We start from the raw sequence: 13158 nt of genomic DNA on the forward strand, positions 1-13158 counted from the left end.
GGCAAAGAGTGGTGCAAGCTGCGGTGACATTATTCTTTTTTAAAAAAACAAATTAAGCACTGACACATGGGTGACGTGTCAAAGCTGCATGAGATAAAACCAGGGCTCAGGACTGTTTCCACTACAAAAGGCAAATTGGAAAATTGTTCGGAGTTGGTGTTTGGGGACGTAAATTGTGCACAGGGCGGGTTCTTACTATCCGCTGATTATAATTACAGTGGTTATACTGTTCTTAAGACACCTATCAATGTATTCATGGCACACGGGCACCGTCGACAAGATACGTGTAATTCTCGCCTCATCTCAACAAGTCTCTGCCTCCTTCCCAGAGATGCAAGTGCAAAATAGGTGTCACCTCGCCTCCAGAGGTCAGTGATAAGCCTGTGGTGACTGCGGGACAGTGCCCCGCGATTGGTCGTAGGCTCTGAAAGTGCCCCAGGGCTGCCGTGAAGAGCTTTAGTATAAAGATCCGGGGGTGTCCGGCGGGCCATGACCCCCCACACTGTAGCCTCTCGCGCCACAATGCAGGACTTTATCACCATTCTCCTCAGCCTGGTACTGATACAGGCTGCAGGGGGCAGCTGGGAGGCAGGCAGGCGGCCTGCGCAGCAGCACCCGGAAGTTGGGGGCCAGAGGACCGACAGGGGTCACCCGCCGCTCCGCTACATGGTGAACCTCTTTCGGGACTTGCAGCCAGGAGGGAAGAGGGCTAAAAAGCATACGCCACTCGGACAGAACGCAGACGTTATCAGGAGCCTGGTAGCAAAAAGTAAGCTCGCACTTCATTTATTTGCCATAAAAAGTCAAATGCTCATTTGTTCAGGTGGTTTGCATGCTCTCTCGGGTGTTGTCAGATGCGAGAACCGGAGATCAAGTCACTTGTCCAAGATCACAGAGTGTGTTGAAGGGGAAAGCATGCGCCGTTAGATTAGATAAAGTCGTTCTTGGTTCAGCAGTCAGCAATTTACCCAGTAGGCCGTCCCACTATGGGGCTTTTGAACTTCAGTAGATAGGTGGGCGGTATACGCATACCTTGAAAGTGAAAGCCACTCACTGGCCCCTGTCAAGGCTCTGTGATGATTTACAACAGTTATCTGCGGTGCCACTGGCGACAATATTATTGCGGTGTTATTTAAAGAAATGATGTGTTGCAGTCAGGTGTATTTATGGTTGAAATGCATGCTCTAATTACTGCCTATGCACCGAAGACCATTTTAGAGATCCTATAAAGCGGCCCGTTTTAGAGCGCCTCAGAAGAAAATATACTGTCTTTAAACATTTAGTTTGTACCGCTGCTTACATAACCCAATTGTACTCTTTTCATCAAAAAGGATTGGAAAATAAGTATGTCCAATAAGTAAAGTACCTGAGTCCTACAGTTTGTGATCAGGGTTTAACTCGCTGAGCTATGTTACTGCAAACCTCGGGGTTACACAAACCCCTGCAGCAGGTGCCTTCGCCTCTTGAGCTATTTTCTGCATCCCAGGGCTTTTGGTTGACATTATGTCGGTTGAAGAGGAGCTTTGAAGTACAGTGCGGTTTTACTGAGAGCTGAAGCGGGGTCATGCCGGCTGTACACGCTGCGCTTTAATGAACACGTGCAGGAGAGACGCCGCACTCGGCGCTATCAGGACATTAGCCGGTGATATAATATCCCCGCCTGCAGATGGGATTGCCGACACCCTTTCTAATCTCACGCGGATGTGGCGCTTTCTGCAAATACTCAAAGCTACAGCTCTAGTCTTCAGATTCCGATTCAAAAATAAGAGGGGCCCTGTCAGAATGTGTGACGATTCAGAGCACACGCAGGCATATAGTGCATTGAAACAAGAACACCTGCAGAAACCACTTTATCATTAAGACTTGTCTACCCTTTCGTGACAGCAGGAGATATGCCTTTCACACCTTCCCTCTCACCGCGGCGCCCCCTCTTTCTCTCAATGTATCTTCATCTTTCCTCTCTTGACAGAAAGGGCGCGAGATGCGGAGGTAGCGAGGCAGGGGGAAAGACGAAAGAGGGCAGGTGCAGAGGAAGGCAGAACAATGGGAAAAGAGACTAGGGAGAGAGAATAAAAGCTAAAAAGAGAAAGCCCCAGCGGCTGTTAGGTAATGAGAAAGTTCACAAGATGCGGGGGCTGACAGAAACCCAGACACAGGAAGACGTTACAGATAGGAAGAGCAGAAAAAACGCATGAAGGAGAGAAAAGAGCATGGAAGGAGGGATCAGTGGATGGGTGGATAGGTATTCGGAGAACCGAACAGAGGGATAACAGAATTTGAATGATGTCTTCCTATTCAAAGCACCCTTTTCCTCGACCGGGTCTCTGCACTGTCCTCCAGGTGCTGTGAGCATAGTGCAGCAGCTTTTATGAAAGGCCCAACGAGCTCCACGGGCCGAGAGGGGTGCCTGGTTCCGGACACACAGCTGGCCTTTGGCCCGATTATGTCTCGGGTCAAACCACATATCTCCTATTTAATTATCTGTGTCCCAGGTCGGCGCGAGACTTCCTCAGGCAGCTCCTGCACCCACCTGGAGGTAGGCGCCCTGGGCGTGGGCCCAACTTGCACCTGCTAAAGGCCGGCCATGTTCCTGCAGGTCATGTGGCGCCGGTGTCTGACCTCAAAGGCCCGACGCAGACATATGACGTCTCTGGGTCTGACCTCGAGGGAGGCCTCTGGCTTCTTCACTTCACACCTACTTTTGGAAGCGTTAGGTGGGAATCACGACTTAGTGGAGATTGGGGATGGGACGTGCTGGTGGGGGTTTCTTGCCCCGTCTATGACTGTTCTGTGCCATATGATTTGAAATCATATCCGGTTCATAACGGTGAACTCGTGAAGGGTACAATACACTAAGAAAATCTGAGGCAGACCACCACCCTCCCGCCTATATGTGGACGTCCTCTGTGCCTGAAATATCTTTGGAATTCTACATGCAGGTAAAGTAGGCGGTGTGATCCATTGATAGGGGGGGCAGAGGATCACAAATAGCCGATGTCAGCCCTGTTGGTTTTAGAAATTTGGACTTCGAAATATCGTTCTACATACATATCTTTGCCGAAATATTGCTTACAAAATATCACAGCCCACCCCACCTCTCAATTGGGTATAGATCTTCTATTAATAACTATAGTGGAACGCCCCATTCAATTATTCATCATGTTATGTCGTTGGGTTCCAGATGCTGTACAGTAATTTGATTAGTGGGTGACTCTGGGCCTAAAATATGTCCAATGTGTGTAGAAAGGGGCGGCTAAAGAAGGAATGCTGTGATCTTTGGCATCATAAAACGAATGTTGCAGCATAAAAATCATAAAGTATACATGGCACATGTAAGACAACTACGACTTTTTTCTACATATCAGTTACAAATTTTACTTAATGTGAATTAGGAAAAATAATTACCGTATGTGACAAAATTCCCGTGAATGATAGGTTTTAAAACCCTGCTGTGTAACAACATTCCCCAAAGCGCTAGAGAAGGATAGAAAACCGTGTCTCAGGCTTCTGTGGTGCTGCAGAGAAATGGCGCTCAGTCTATACTAAACAATTACTGCAAGGATGAAGTAAGTTACCACCAGGCTCCAAGACTGCATTATGGGACCAGGATACACACACTGCACATAGAATATGCTGAATCCCAGGTTACATAAGACAAACGCGCATTTTTCGAGAGTCGGCTTGACTCTGTGAATTTTGGAAAATGATTCCAGCATATACCAAGATTTGTTTTAAGGGAGGTTTGAAAGACAGCCGTACAAAAATAAGAGCCAAATGTAGTAAAGACAGGCAGACAGAGGAGTCTGGATTAAAGACCAATACAGCCACAGCGGGATACTGTTGTTGAAATAACAAATAATTGAGCCAAAGTGGGTATCATCAGAACAACAAGGCTGCAGGATTACATGGTAATATCTACATTATACATTATCTATAGCGCCTCACCAAGGGATAGTAATAGCAAGCGCTATGCAAATGCTATACTACAAAAATGCAAACATTCATTTTTCTAGACTTTGGTTCAATATTTGACCTCCAGTGAATTATGGGAAGTGATTCTCGCATGTGATGTTCTTATGAGTAATGGGGTTTAGAACCCTTCATTTTCTTAAAGAATAGGAAATGCGCTATTGTGGACAGACCTAGCGAGGCGACAGACACAGGTGTACAGAAAGTGGAGGGATGGGCGAGTGGCCTATGGGACATAAAATACACTTTTTACAGCACCCACCTCCATGAATAAAGTCAAGACTGCCTTAAAGACTGCTCAGTAGGATCGTGGTTGGGAATCTGTTGATGAATCACAACGATAGAAAGGGCGAGGGGTGTTTGACCCCCAGTACCCCGACCATGATATGCGAGCTCATATTTTAGCAGCAGGTCACACTGTGCGCTCTACCGCATGCCACAGAAATCCGGCCGCATTCCTGGCTTTGCCCAGTGTCTGAGAAGCTCTGAATGTTGTCATTCAGGTTCGGCATTACTCAGACTGGTCTATACGCGATGCCCAGCGTGTGCCACCTTTGTCCTAGCTGCCGCCATGTTCTCTCTTCACTGACCCGTGATGAACTTGTGCCCTCTGCCCCAGACAGCTCAAGCACTGCCCGGTCCGCACCCCGAGGATGATGGGGGAATGGCTTGTTCCGACGGGGCCTGCAGGCCCGCAGCGCATCCCTGGCCGTCTCCCAGCCTTTGTGCTCTCGTCCCAATTCTGGGTACCCGCCAGACAGGCCTATAGAGAGCCTCGCCTCGCAATCCACATCCTTTCAGGGCGGATTTGATTGGATTATGTCAGGCGCAGGCCCACCTCCCTGGGGGGCTGGAAAGGATTCCCTGGTGATGGGGACTCGTGAGGCAGACAGTGCCTGGGGCAAAACACTCCAAGGGAATACATATTGGGACACTTCCATTTCATACCCACCCTAGCCTGAACCATAAAGATTGTAAAGCAGGGGAGCGAACTTTTACATGCCCCAAAATGGTTGTCTCTTAACGCAGTTCTCTCTCCTGTGAGGTCTTCCACAACTGTATCTTGTGAAAACGATATCATTATTTATATTGCACTTTACAGATGTATCAGTGCCGATTTTGAATAGATATGTAAATAAATTAAGTATAGGGGTCCAAGATTTTCTTGATTGGCCCGTTGTGGTTGTCCAACCCCAAGGCTGTCTATCCTTGATTCCGCCCAATTTTCTTCCTTCCACGACGTACACTTCCTGTTTCTTTACCTCACACTCGCAGGTCCTTTTTTGGCCATGCGCGCTCACTGTGTTCCCTTTTTTCGTAGATTGCTCCTCCTCCTTTTTACCTTTCCTTCTCTTGCTCTAGTTCAAAGTCTAATATGAAACATAATTTTCTGTCCCCGAAAATGAGTGCTGAGGACCACCCCTGCACACGTTTGCACTTGCGGAAGTTCGCTGAGTTATTTTGTAACTTCGCAGAGTTTTGCGTAGCAAAACTCCGCGAACTACGCCCAGGCCTAGGAAGTGCAGAAAGAAGCTGGCGCTCAACAGCTCTTTGCCCACCCAGTTTCCGCACTACCTTCATAAAATTACTTACAATCATCCACTTTAAACATACTTCACCTAAGGTTGTGCCTGTTCCATTCCATTCTGATTCTGATCCACTGAATTAAACTGACTGCACTGTTGTGATACCTATAGGTGTGTTTTTGTTGACTATCATCAGTAACCCAATTCCTGTTCTCTTGTAAAGTGATCCTATGTATTTGGGCCACTTTTGCATTACAGACAGACAGACATCTGTAGACTTTTCTACTGCTTTTGACAGGGTTGATAGACCAACCCTCTAGAGGTAACTAGTGAGAATGGGGATCCCTAGGTATTTGGCGCATGTTCTTAATGAGGGGGAACAAGGGACTGACAAATAAGCTATTCTAGCCCAACTTTTATTTTCGTTATATGTGACGTGGAGATCATAATTCAACCGTACAGTTAATACATAGAGTAAAAGATAAACTTCATAATGTGCATACTCTAATTTACACTAATGATGTAGTCATTTTCGAACTTACAGCTATTGGACTTCAGCTGAACTTAGATGTCGATTTCAAATATGCATAGGATGATTTCTTGAAGATAAATATTTCCAAAACTATCTTTTAGAGGACAGAGGTGGTGCTGCCCTTTTAACTAGAGGTTGGGTGGAAGGCCCGTAGAGGTGGCAACTATATATACATTTTTGGGTATGGTGTTCTCCCAGACCATAGAAAATACTTCCCACATCTCTCACATAGGTCTCAAGGTCACTGCTCACGTCGGTGCTTTAAAAAGATTTTACTGCTCTTCAGACAGGCGACTTTTTAAGACTCTTGGAGAAGTGTGGCTCACTGGTTAGAGGAGGCAGACCTGGAAGCAGAGGTCAGCCCGGGACCAGGGTTCAATTCCCGGCTCGGCAGGGTCTTGAGTCCTGTCCACAGACTCGCCCATTCTCGCTCCGGTGCCTACTCGATTCACGGGTTCACACTCTGCGACTCTGGGCAATAGCTTGCTTAATCTCCACAACGGCCCCTCGCGGTGGGATGCCTGGCTTTCACCTTGTGGATACCCTGCCGGGTTATCTCACAGGGGAATACCAGGACGGGTTCCCTAAGCAAGCGCTTAGATACCGGGTCAGTGATTTGCGCTATATAAATACATGTACATTTACATTTACACATTTACTCTTTAGACACTTATCGAGCAAAGAAACCTCCCATTCTATCCTATGCCCTTGAATATATTCCAATAAATAAATAGGCGGTTTTAAAAGTACTCAAAGGGAAGATTTCACAGAAGACAGTCTCCATGCGTCAAACAGCCCCATCCAAGCATTATGGCTATAGCTTTCGCTCCCTAGCGTCCACATCAGATCTTTAGCAAATGTCATTAGATGGGCCTACAATCTACTTCACCCAACGGAAGGCACACTAAGAGCTCTCTTAAGGTATGAAACTCTCAAAGATGAAAGAGGAATTTATACTTTTAGTAATCATTTTAAGATTGCACTAGTAACATTTTAGTTTTATATTGCTCTTTTGAAGTTATGGATCACAGAACAATGAAAACTGTTTTTGAAAAATGTGAAGGCCAGACTTTGTTACACAAAGGACATTACACATTGTTCACAGCTAGGAATTTACAAGCCCTATGATGATAGCCAATCTTTTAAGCAGAATCAAAAATATCTGTCATTTACTTTGGAACAGAGAACTTGGCGTTTTTTAATTATCCTCAGACTGAGCATTTCACCTCTAAACACTTCTAAAAAGCATTGGTTTCCTAAAGGAAATATGACCTGAGCGTGTGAACTCTGTAAGCACATTAAGCATGCACTTTTTGTCTGTCCTTGTAAGACAGTGGGAAGCTAGGAATCTTTTTTTAAAACCTTTAGATATAATGTACTTAAAACTATTGATTTGATTGCCTTAGTGAAGTCACCCCTGATGAATTCATATGTTACAATCTGTTTACGTTTTTAAAAACAATTCTACCCATGTATTAACTGTACGTCTGCATTATGATCTCTCCCATGAATTTGTATATTACAATCTGTATGAGTTTTAAATCTTTTGCTCTATGATTTAACTGTACGTTTGCATTATGATCCCCACATCACATATAAGCTGTTTTATGTGATTATTTATAAACTGTATATATTGCTGTTTTCTGATGAGATCTGATAGATAGAAAGATAGATAGATAGATAGATAGATAGATAGATAGATAGATAGATAGATAGATAGATAGAGAGACAGACAGACAGACAGACAGACAGACAGACAGACAGACAGACAGATAGATAGATAGATAGATAGATAGATAGATAGATAGATAGATAGATAGATAGATAGATAGATAGATAGATAGATAGATAGATAGATAGATGGATAGATATGTCTCTCCATGGAGCTTAGGATATCATAAACTGTTCTGCAGTTCCACTTTGATGGAGAGTGAAATTGCTGTTGATCACCATATAGTCACGACATGTCACCCCGTTGACAGATATTGAACATTCAGTAACGTGGCCCAGGACTGGAGAGAATTCAGCAATCTGGAATACATGCCAAGTCTCCACCGGGATGTTTGACAGATGAATGTTATTTGAAGGCACATGAGAAATTAAAGTCCCATCTAGCGGGCCCATTGACCTGCATGCTGTGTTATCATAGGGTAGCTTGTCTCCAAGTCTGCGTTCCCTGTGCTTTTTCAACGCCCCTTTGCAATCTGTTTGTGGTTTTGTCACTTCCCCAAACCCCACCAGAGTTTCTAGATTATTATGTCATACAGGTATGCACCTAGAATTGGATTGTAAGGCACCTGAGCATCCTGCCATCATGTCTCATTTTATCACAATTGCACTGCATGGGAATACAGTTACCCATGGTCCTTTTATACCTCAGTTCCTTTATTATTTACCTCTTCCCCTGCCTGTCCTCCCGATACTAATTTTACTTCTTGTGTCTGCCATTCAAGGATTCTTGGTGCAGACCCTGCACTTCCAATGTATCTCCGGCTACCAATCTCTGAGGCTTAAGTTGAATCAAAAAACCTTAGTTTGATTGACATTAGCATAGTGAGTTTTCCACGGGCCCTGGTGCAAGCAAGGAAAATGGCCCCTTTGACTGCCATTAAGGTAGTATTTAGGCAATTTTCAATCTTGAATGACCCCCTCCTGGGTCGTGGACTCTAGTGCAACGGCACCTTCTGCCCCAATGATAGCTACGCCCCTGCATAGGCATCTACTGGGTTGGTCAATTTATATTAGAGATGATCCCGAAATCAACGTAGAACACAACATGTTTGCTTCTTTCATTTAAATCACACTCTCCCTCTGATTGTAGCTGCTTCAAGGTAATTCTCCAAAAACTACTTTATGCATTATTCAATTAACATCCCTATCACCAAGATCAGGCAAAGGGGCTTCCAGGTGCTCAACACATCCTACCATCTACTTTGTTATGAAGTGTAACTATGTGAAATTCTGTCCACTATTCTGACACTACATCCCACTCTAGCAAGTGAGTAAACAAGGTTGGCGTTGCTGCATTTAGTACATTTATTTATTTATGGAATTTTTTAGTGCGCAACTAATACCCTAAGGTGTCTAGGCGCAGCAAATACTCAGGATTACAGCACCAATCAGAGCACGTTCTCATTGATTGAAAAGCCAAGTCTTCAGTGATTTGCGGAAAGTAATAAGGGTGGGAGCAGTTTTAATGTGCAAAGGAAGTGAGTTCCAAAGCACGGGAGCTGTTACCAAGAATCGTCTATCACCCCAAGTGGCCGTTCTTGTCCGGGGGACGGTCAAAAGATAGCTAGCTGCTGATCTTAGATTCTTTTTGGGGATGTACACCTGGAAAGCCTCTTTTAAAAACTTCGGTCCAGTCTGGTGAATGGCCTTATAGGCTATGCAAAGAGCTTTAAATTTGATCCTGCTTTCGACTCTTAACCAATGGAGATGGCGAATGGCTGCAGAGGTGGAATGTCGCCTAGGGATGTTAAGCAGGATCCGTGCTGCCATATTTTGGATGGACTGAAGCTTGTTTAAGAGATATTTGTGTGTACCAAGAAAGAGAGCATTTCCATAATCTAATTTTGAAAATACTAAAGTGGTAACTAGCGTTTTTCCTGCAGATACTGGTAGATACGGCAGGAGTTTTTTTATTTTCTTCAGTACAAAGAAAGCCGCCGAAACCACCTTGTTAACATGGCATCCAAAAGATAGCCTGTTATCAAAAATCACTCCAAGATTTCTGACCTTAGTGACTGGCACCGGAGGGGGCCCATCTGACTGGGCCACCATGTGTTTGACCATTCTGGGGAGATCGTGCCAAAGGTCATAACCTCAGTCTTCTCCGCGTTAAGTTTCAGGCAATTACTGTGCATCCATGATTGTACATCCAGTAGTCCCTCCTGAAACTTGGCTGCTACCACAGGGCCATTCTTGTGCACCGCCAGCACAAGCTGGGTATCATCGGCGTAGGTGGTTACACGCATCCCATGAGATTTAATGACCCTCGCCAAGTCCGAAACATAAATGTTAAAAAGTGTAGGACTTAACGAGGATCCTTGTGGAACCCCACAAGGCAATTCTGTGGTGGGCGAGTAGTAATTGCCCAGCTTTACTGCTTGTCTACGGTTGGCTAGAAAAGAGGCTATAAGGTCTTTGGCCCGATGATTAATTCCAAGGGTCGCGACACGGTCGATCAAGATGGTGTGGTCAACCGTGTCAAAGGCCGCCGACAGGTCCAATAATATAAGAACTGCAGCTCCTCCTGAGTCCATAATCTCTCTAATTTCGTCCGAGGCTTTTATTAATGCTGTCTCAGTTCCGTGTTCCCTCCGGAACCCGAACTGAGTGTCATCTAAGAGTTTATGATGTTCAATAAACTCTGAGAGCTGTTTATTCATGATTGCCTCTATGACCTTGGACGTGAAGGGAAGACAGGCAATAGGCCTGTAGTTGGACGAAATGGTGGGGTCTAAAGAAGGCTTTTTAATTAAAGGTTTAACAATGGCCTTCTTCCAGCTTGCTGGGTAGACACCTGAATTAAATATGGAGTTGCATATTTTAGTTAGCGGCTGTGTGATAACATTCTGTAGTTTATTCATTATAGTGGGGGGGCAAGGATCAAGCGGGGAACCTGATTTGATCTTACAGATCAGTGTACTGATCTGATCTTCAGTAGCTGGTTGAAACTGATCAAAGGAGGGATGATTGAGTACTGGATAAATGATGGGTATAGCATCAGTTTTTCCTGCCTGTTCACTAGAGAAAGTAGAGTAGATGTCCATCACCTTGGTTTTAAAAAAAGTGGCTAATGAGTCACATAGTTCCTGCGAGTTCTCAATCACAGGTCCACTTGGGTTGGAGAGAGAATTGACCACTTGAAAGAGCATCCTGGCTGAGTTGTGTGCTTGCTCAATTTGGCCAGTGTAAAAGAGATTTTTTTGCATGTTAATAGCTTTTTTGTAAATTGCTAGGGCGCTCTTATACTCTTGCTTAGCAGAGGGACTGTAGTGTTTCCTCCATCGTCTTTCAAGGTTTCTACAGTACTGACGCTGGAGGCGCAGTTCCTCTGTGTACCATTGAGCAGATGGAGTAGCTCTATTGGGGCGATAACATTTTTCAGGTGCAACTTGGTTAGCTGCCTTTAAAATCCATTCCTGAAAAATCGTGGACATGGTTTCAGTATCACCTATGTTTTCTGGAATAGATGATATCAGGAGATTAGTAAAATGCGGCATATCTGCCTTATTCCACATCCGTGCTCCCACCAACGGGCAGACTTTAGTCTGAGAAGGTTTAAGAGGTAACAGTGTAATTCTAAAAATAATGGCTTGATGGTCAGACCATGTCAAAGGAAGTACTACTGGTGTCTCAATGTTGGGATCGTTGGTAAATAATCCATCCAGTGTGTGCCCAGCATTGTGCGTTGGGCCCCTCACTAGCTGCTGCAGTCCTATTGCCTGCATGTCAGCGATAAGCTGTGCCCCATCTAGATTCCAGACCGGCATCATTCTACACAGCATTACTGCATTTCAGCATTAACCCGTTGGCTGCGTCGAACGTTCAGCTCCAGTACTGAATGTTCGAAAAACGGGTGGGGCCAGTGTCGGCCAACGGACGTGCGCAGCACTACCAAGGTAGTGCTCGCGACGACCGTTGGCCGATGGCAGGAGCCAACGGGTTAATGTATCTACTAAAGCATGTTGTCTGTTTTTCTAACTCTGCCATTTTATTTCGGGTTGAGTGTTTAAGATCATAATTACATCCCTTTATTACATTTCATTTTACAAATGCACAGTCTGGTCTTGGTGATAGCCTTTGAACTTGCAAAAACTGGGCTTTGTGATCTTGCCACTGGTACATCATTTGTGGCAGTGGGGCAGGCGCTGGGCATCAGCACATTTTTCTCATCATCAGAATTTGACACAGAGCCAAAGGGAGAGGAAGGGAGAAAGATAAGAAAGCATTGATAAAGGAAGAGGGCAGAGATGAGAAATAACCTGCACGAGTGAGACAAAGAGACAGAAGGGGCAGATTTATCTGGCTTCGTTGTACTTCATGACAGGGAGAGATCAGGAATGTGCCGTATCTACTAAGGCATGGTGCAATCCTTCTCTCTCCCCCCACTCCGCTGGTGTACTGAGTGCTATCTAGCGCCAGCACAGGCTTCCTTGTGCCATGGTGCAAGGGTGCCTGTGTTACACGCAGGATTGTTTTTGTGCACAAAGGGACATCTTTCTGCAGAAAACAATCCTTAGAGGCCTTTTCCTCTTTCTACATGTGCTGCAGAATGCTGCCCAAGTAGAAAGAGAAAGCAATGCGGAGAAATTAAGATATTTCTCCTTGTTAAGCCTTAGTTGGGAGGGTATAGCATTTTAACCCAACCCCAGGTTTAATACCTTTAGTAAATCTGGGATTGCGTCAAAATCCATGGGAAGATGCATGGAGACAGGCAATATATATTTCCACTCACTTTTGCGGTTGCCGGACTGCACCTGAGCACAGGTGGTGCAAGGAAGGACGCTACTGCTGTGCGTCTAAATTTAACCACTCCTCCTCTGAATACCAAAGAGTCCTTGCACTCTAGGGAGTAAGAGTCTCCTTTCTTTATTACATGTTGCCTTACATTTACATAGACGCGTTTTGACACTATAGTGGCCTTTTCAATCTGAAAATTCAGTGAAGATGGTATGATTATGCAAAATGTCTCTCCACAAAAAGCGGAAGAAATACTCTCCATTTGTTTGCCATCAAACCGGCTTGTCATTATAAACATCACGCCCAATATATAAATATATCTATCTATATATATCTATATATATATATATATATATATATATATATATATATATATATATATATATATATATATATATATATATATATGAAAGCTCTCTCCCTCCCGGTCCCGGGTGGAAAATAATGACAGCACTCGTGGGAATTTCGTTATTAGCAGCTTTACTCGCACAACAGACGCGTTTCGGAAGCAAAGCTCCCTTCCTCAATGTTTACACCGTAATGCGCGTACTGGCGCCATTTTATTTCAACATTTACAAACAACACGTGTTGGTGGGTGTAGAGAGAGGACTGACGCGAGAGCGCCATCTTGCTAGTACACACAATCCCTGTATTAGCATAAAT

General features: G+C 44.7%; 1 protein-coding gene across 1 annotated transcript in view; it reads left to right on the plus strand.

Annotated features, from left to right (window-relative positions):
- The first annotated feature begins 522 nt into the window (after positions 1 to 522).
- The window catches only part of NODAL (nodal growth differentiation factor), a 49717-nt gene continuing 37081 nt past the window's right edge, over positions 523 to 13158 (plus strand). The window contains exon 1 of the mRNA XM_086919505.1: positions 523 to 769. Within this exon, the coding sequence (XP_086775631.1) occupies positions 523 to 769 (247 nt within the window). The remainder of the gene's footprint in view (positions 770 to 13158) is intronic.

Source organism: Lissotriton vulgaris, chromosome 5 (genome assembly GCF_964263255.1).
Source record: "Lissotriton vulgaris chromosome 5, aLisVul1.2, whole genome shotgun sequence".
Taxonomy (NCBI): domain Eukaryota; kingdom Metazoa; phylum Chordata; class Amphibia; order Caudata; family Salamandridae; genus Lissotriton; species Lissotriton vulgaris.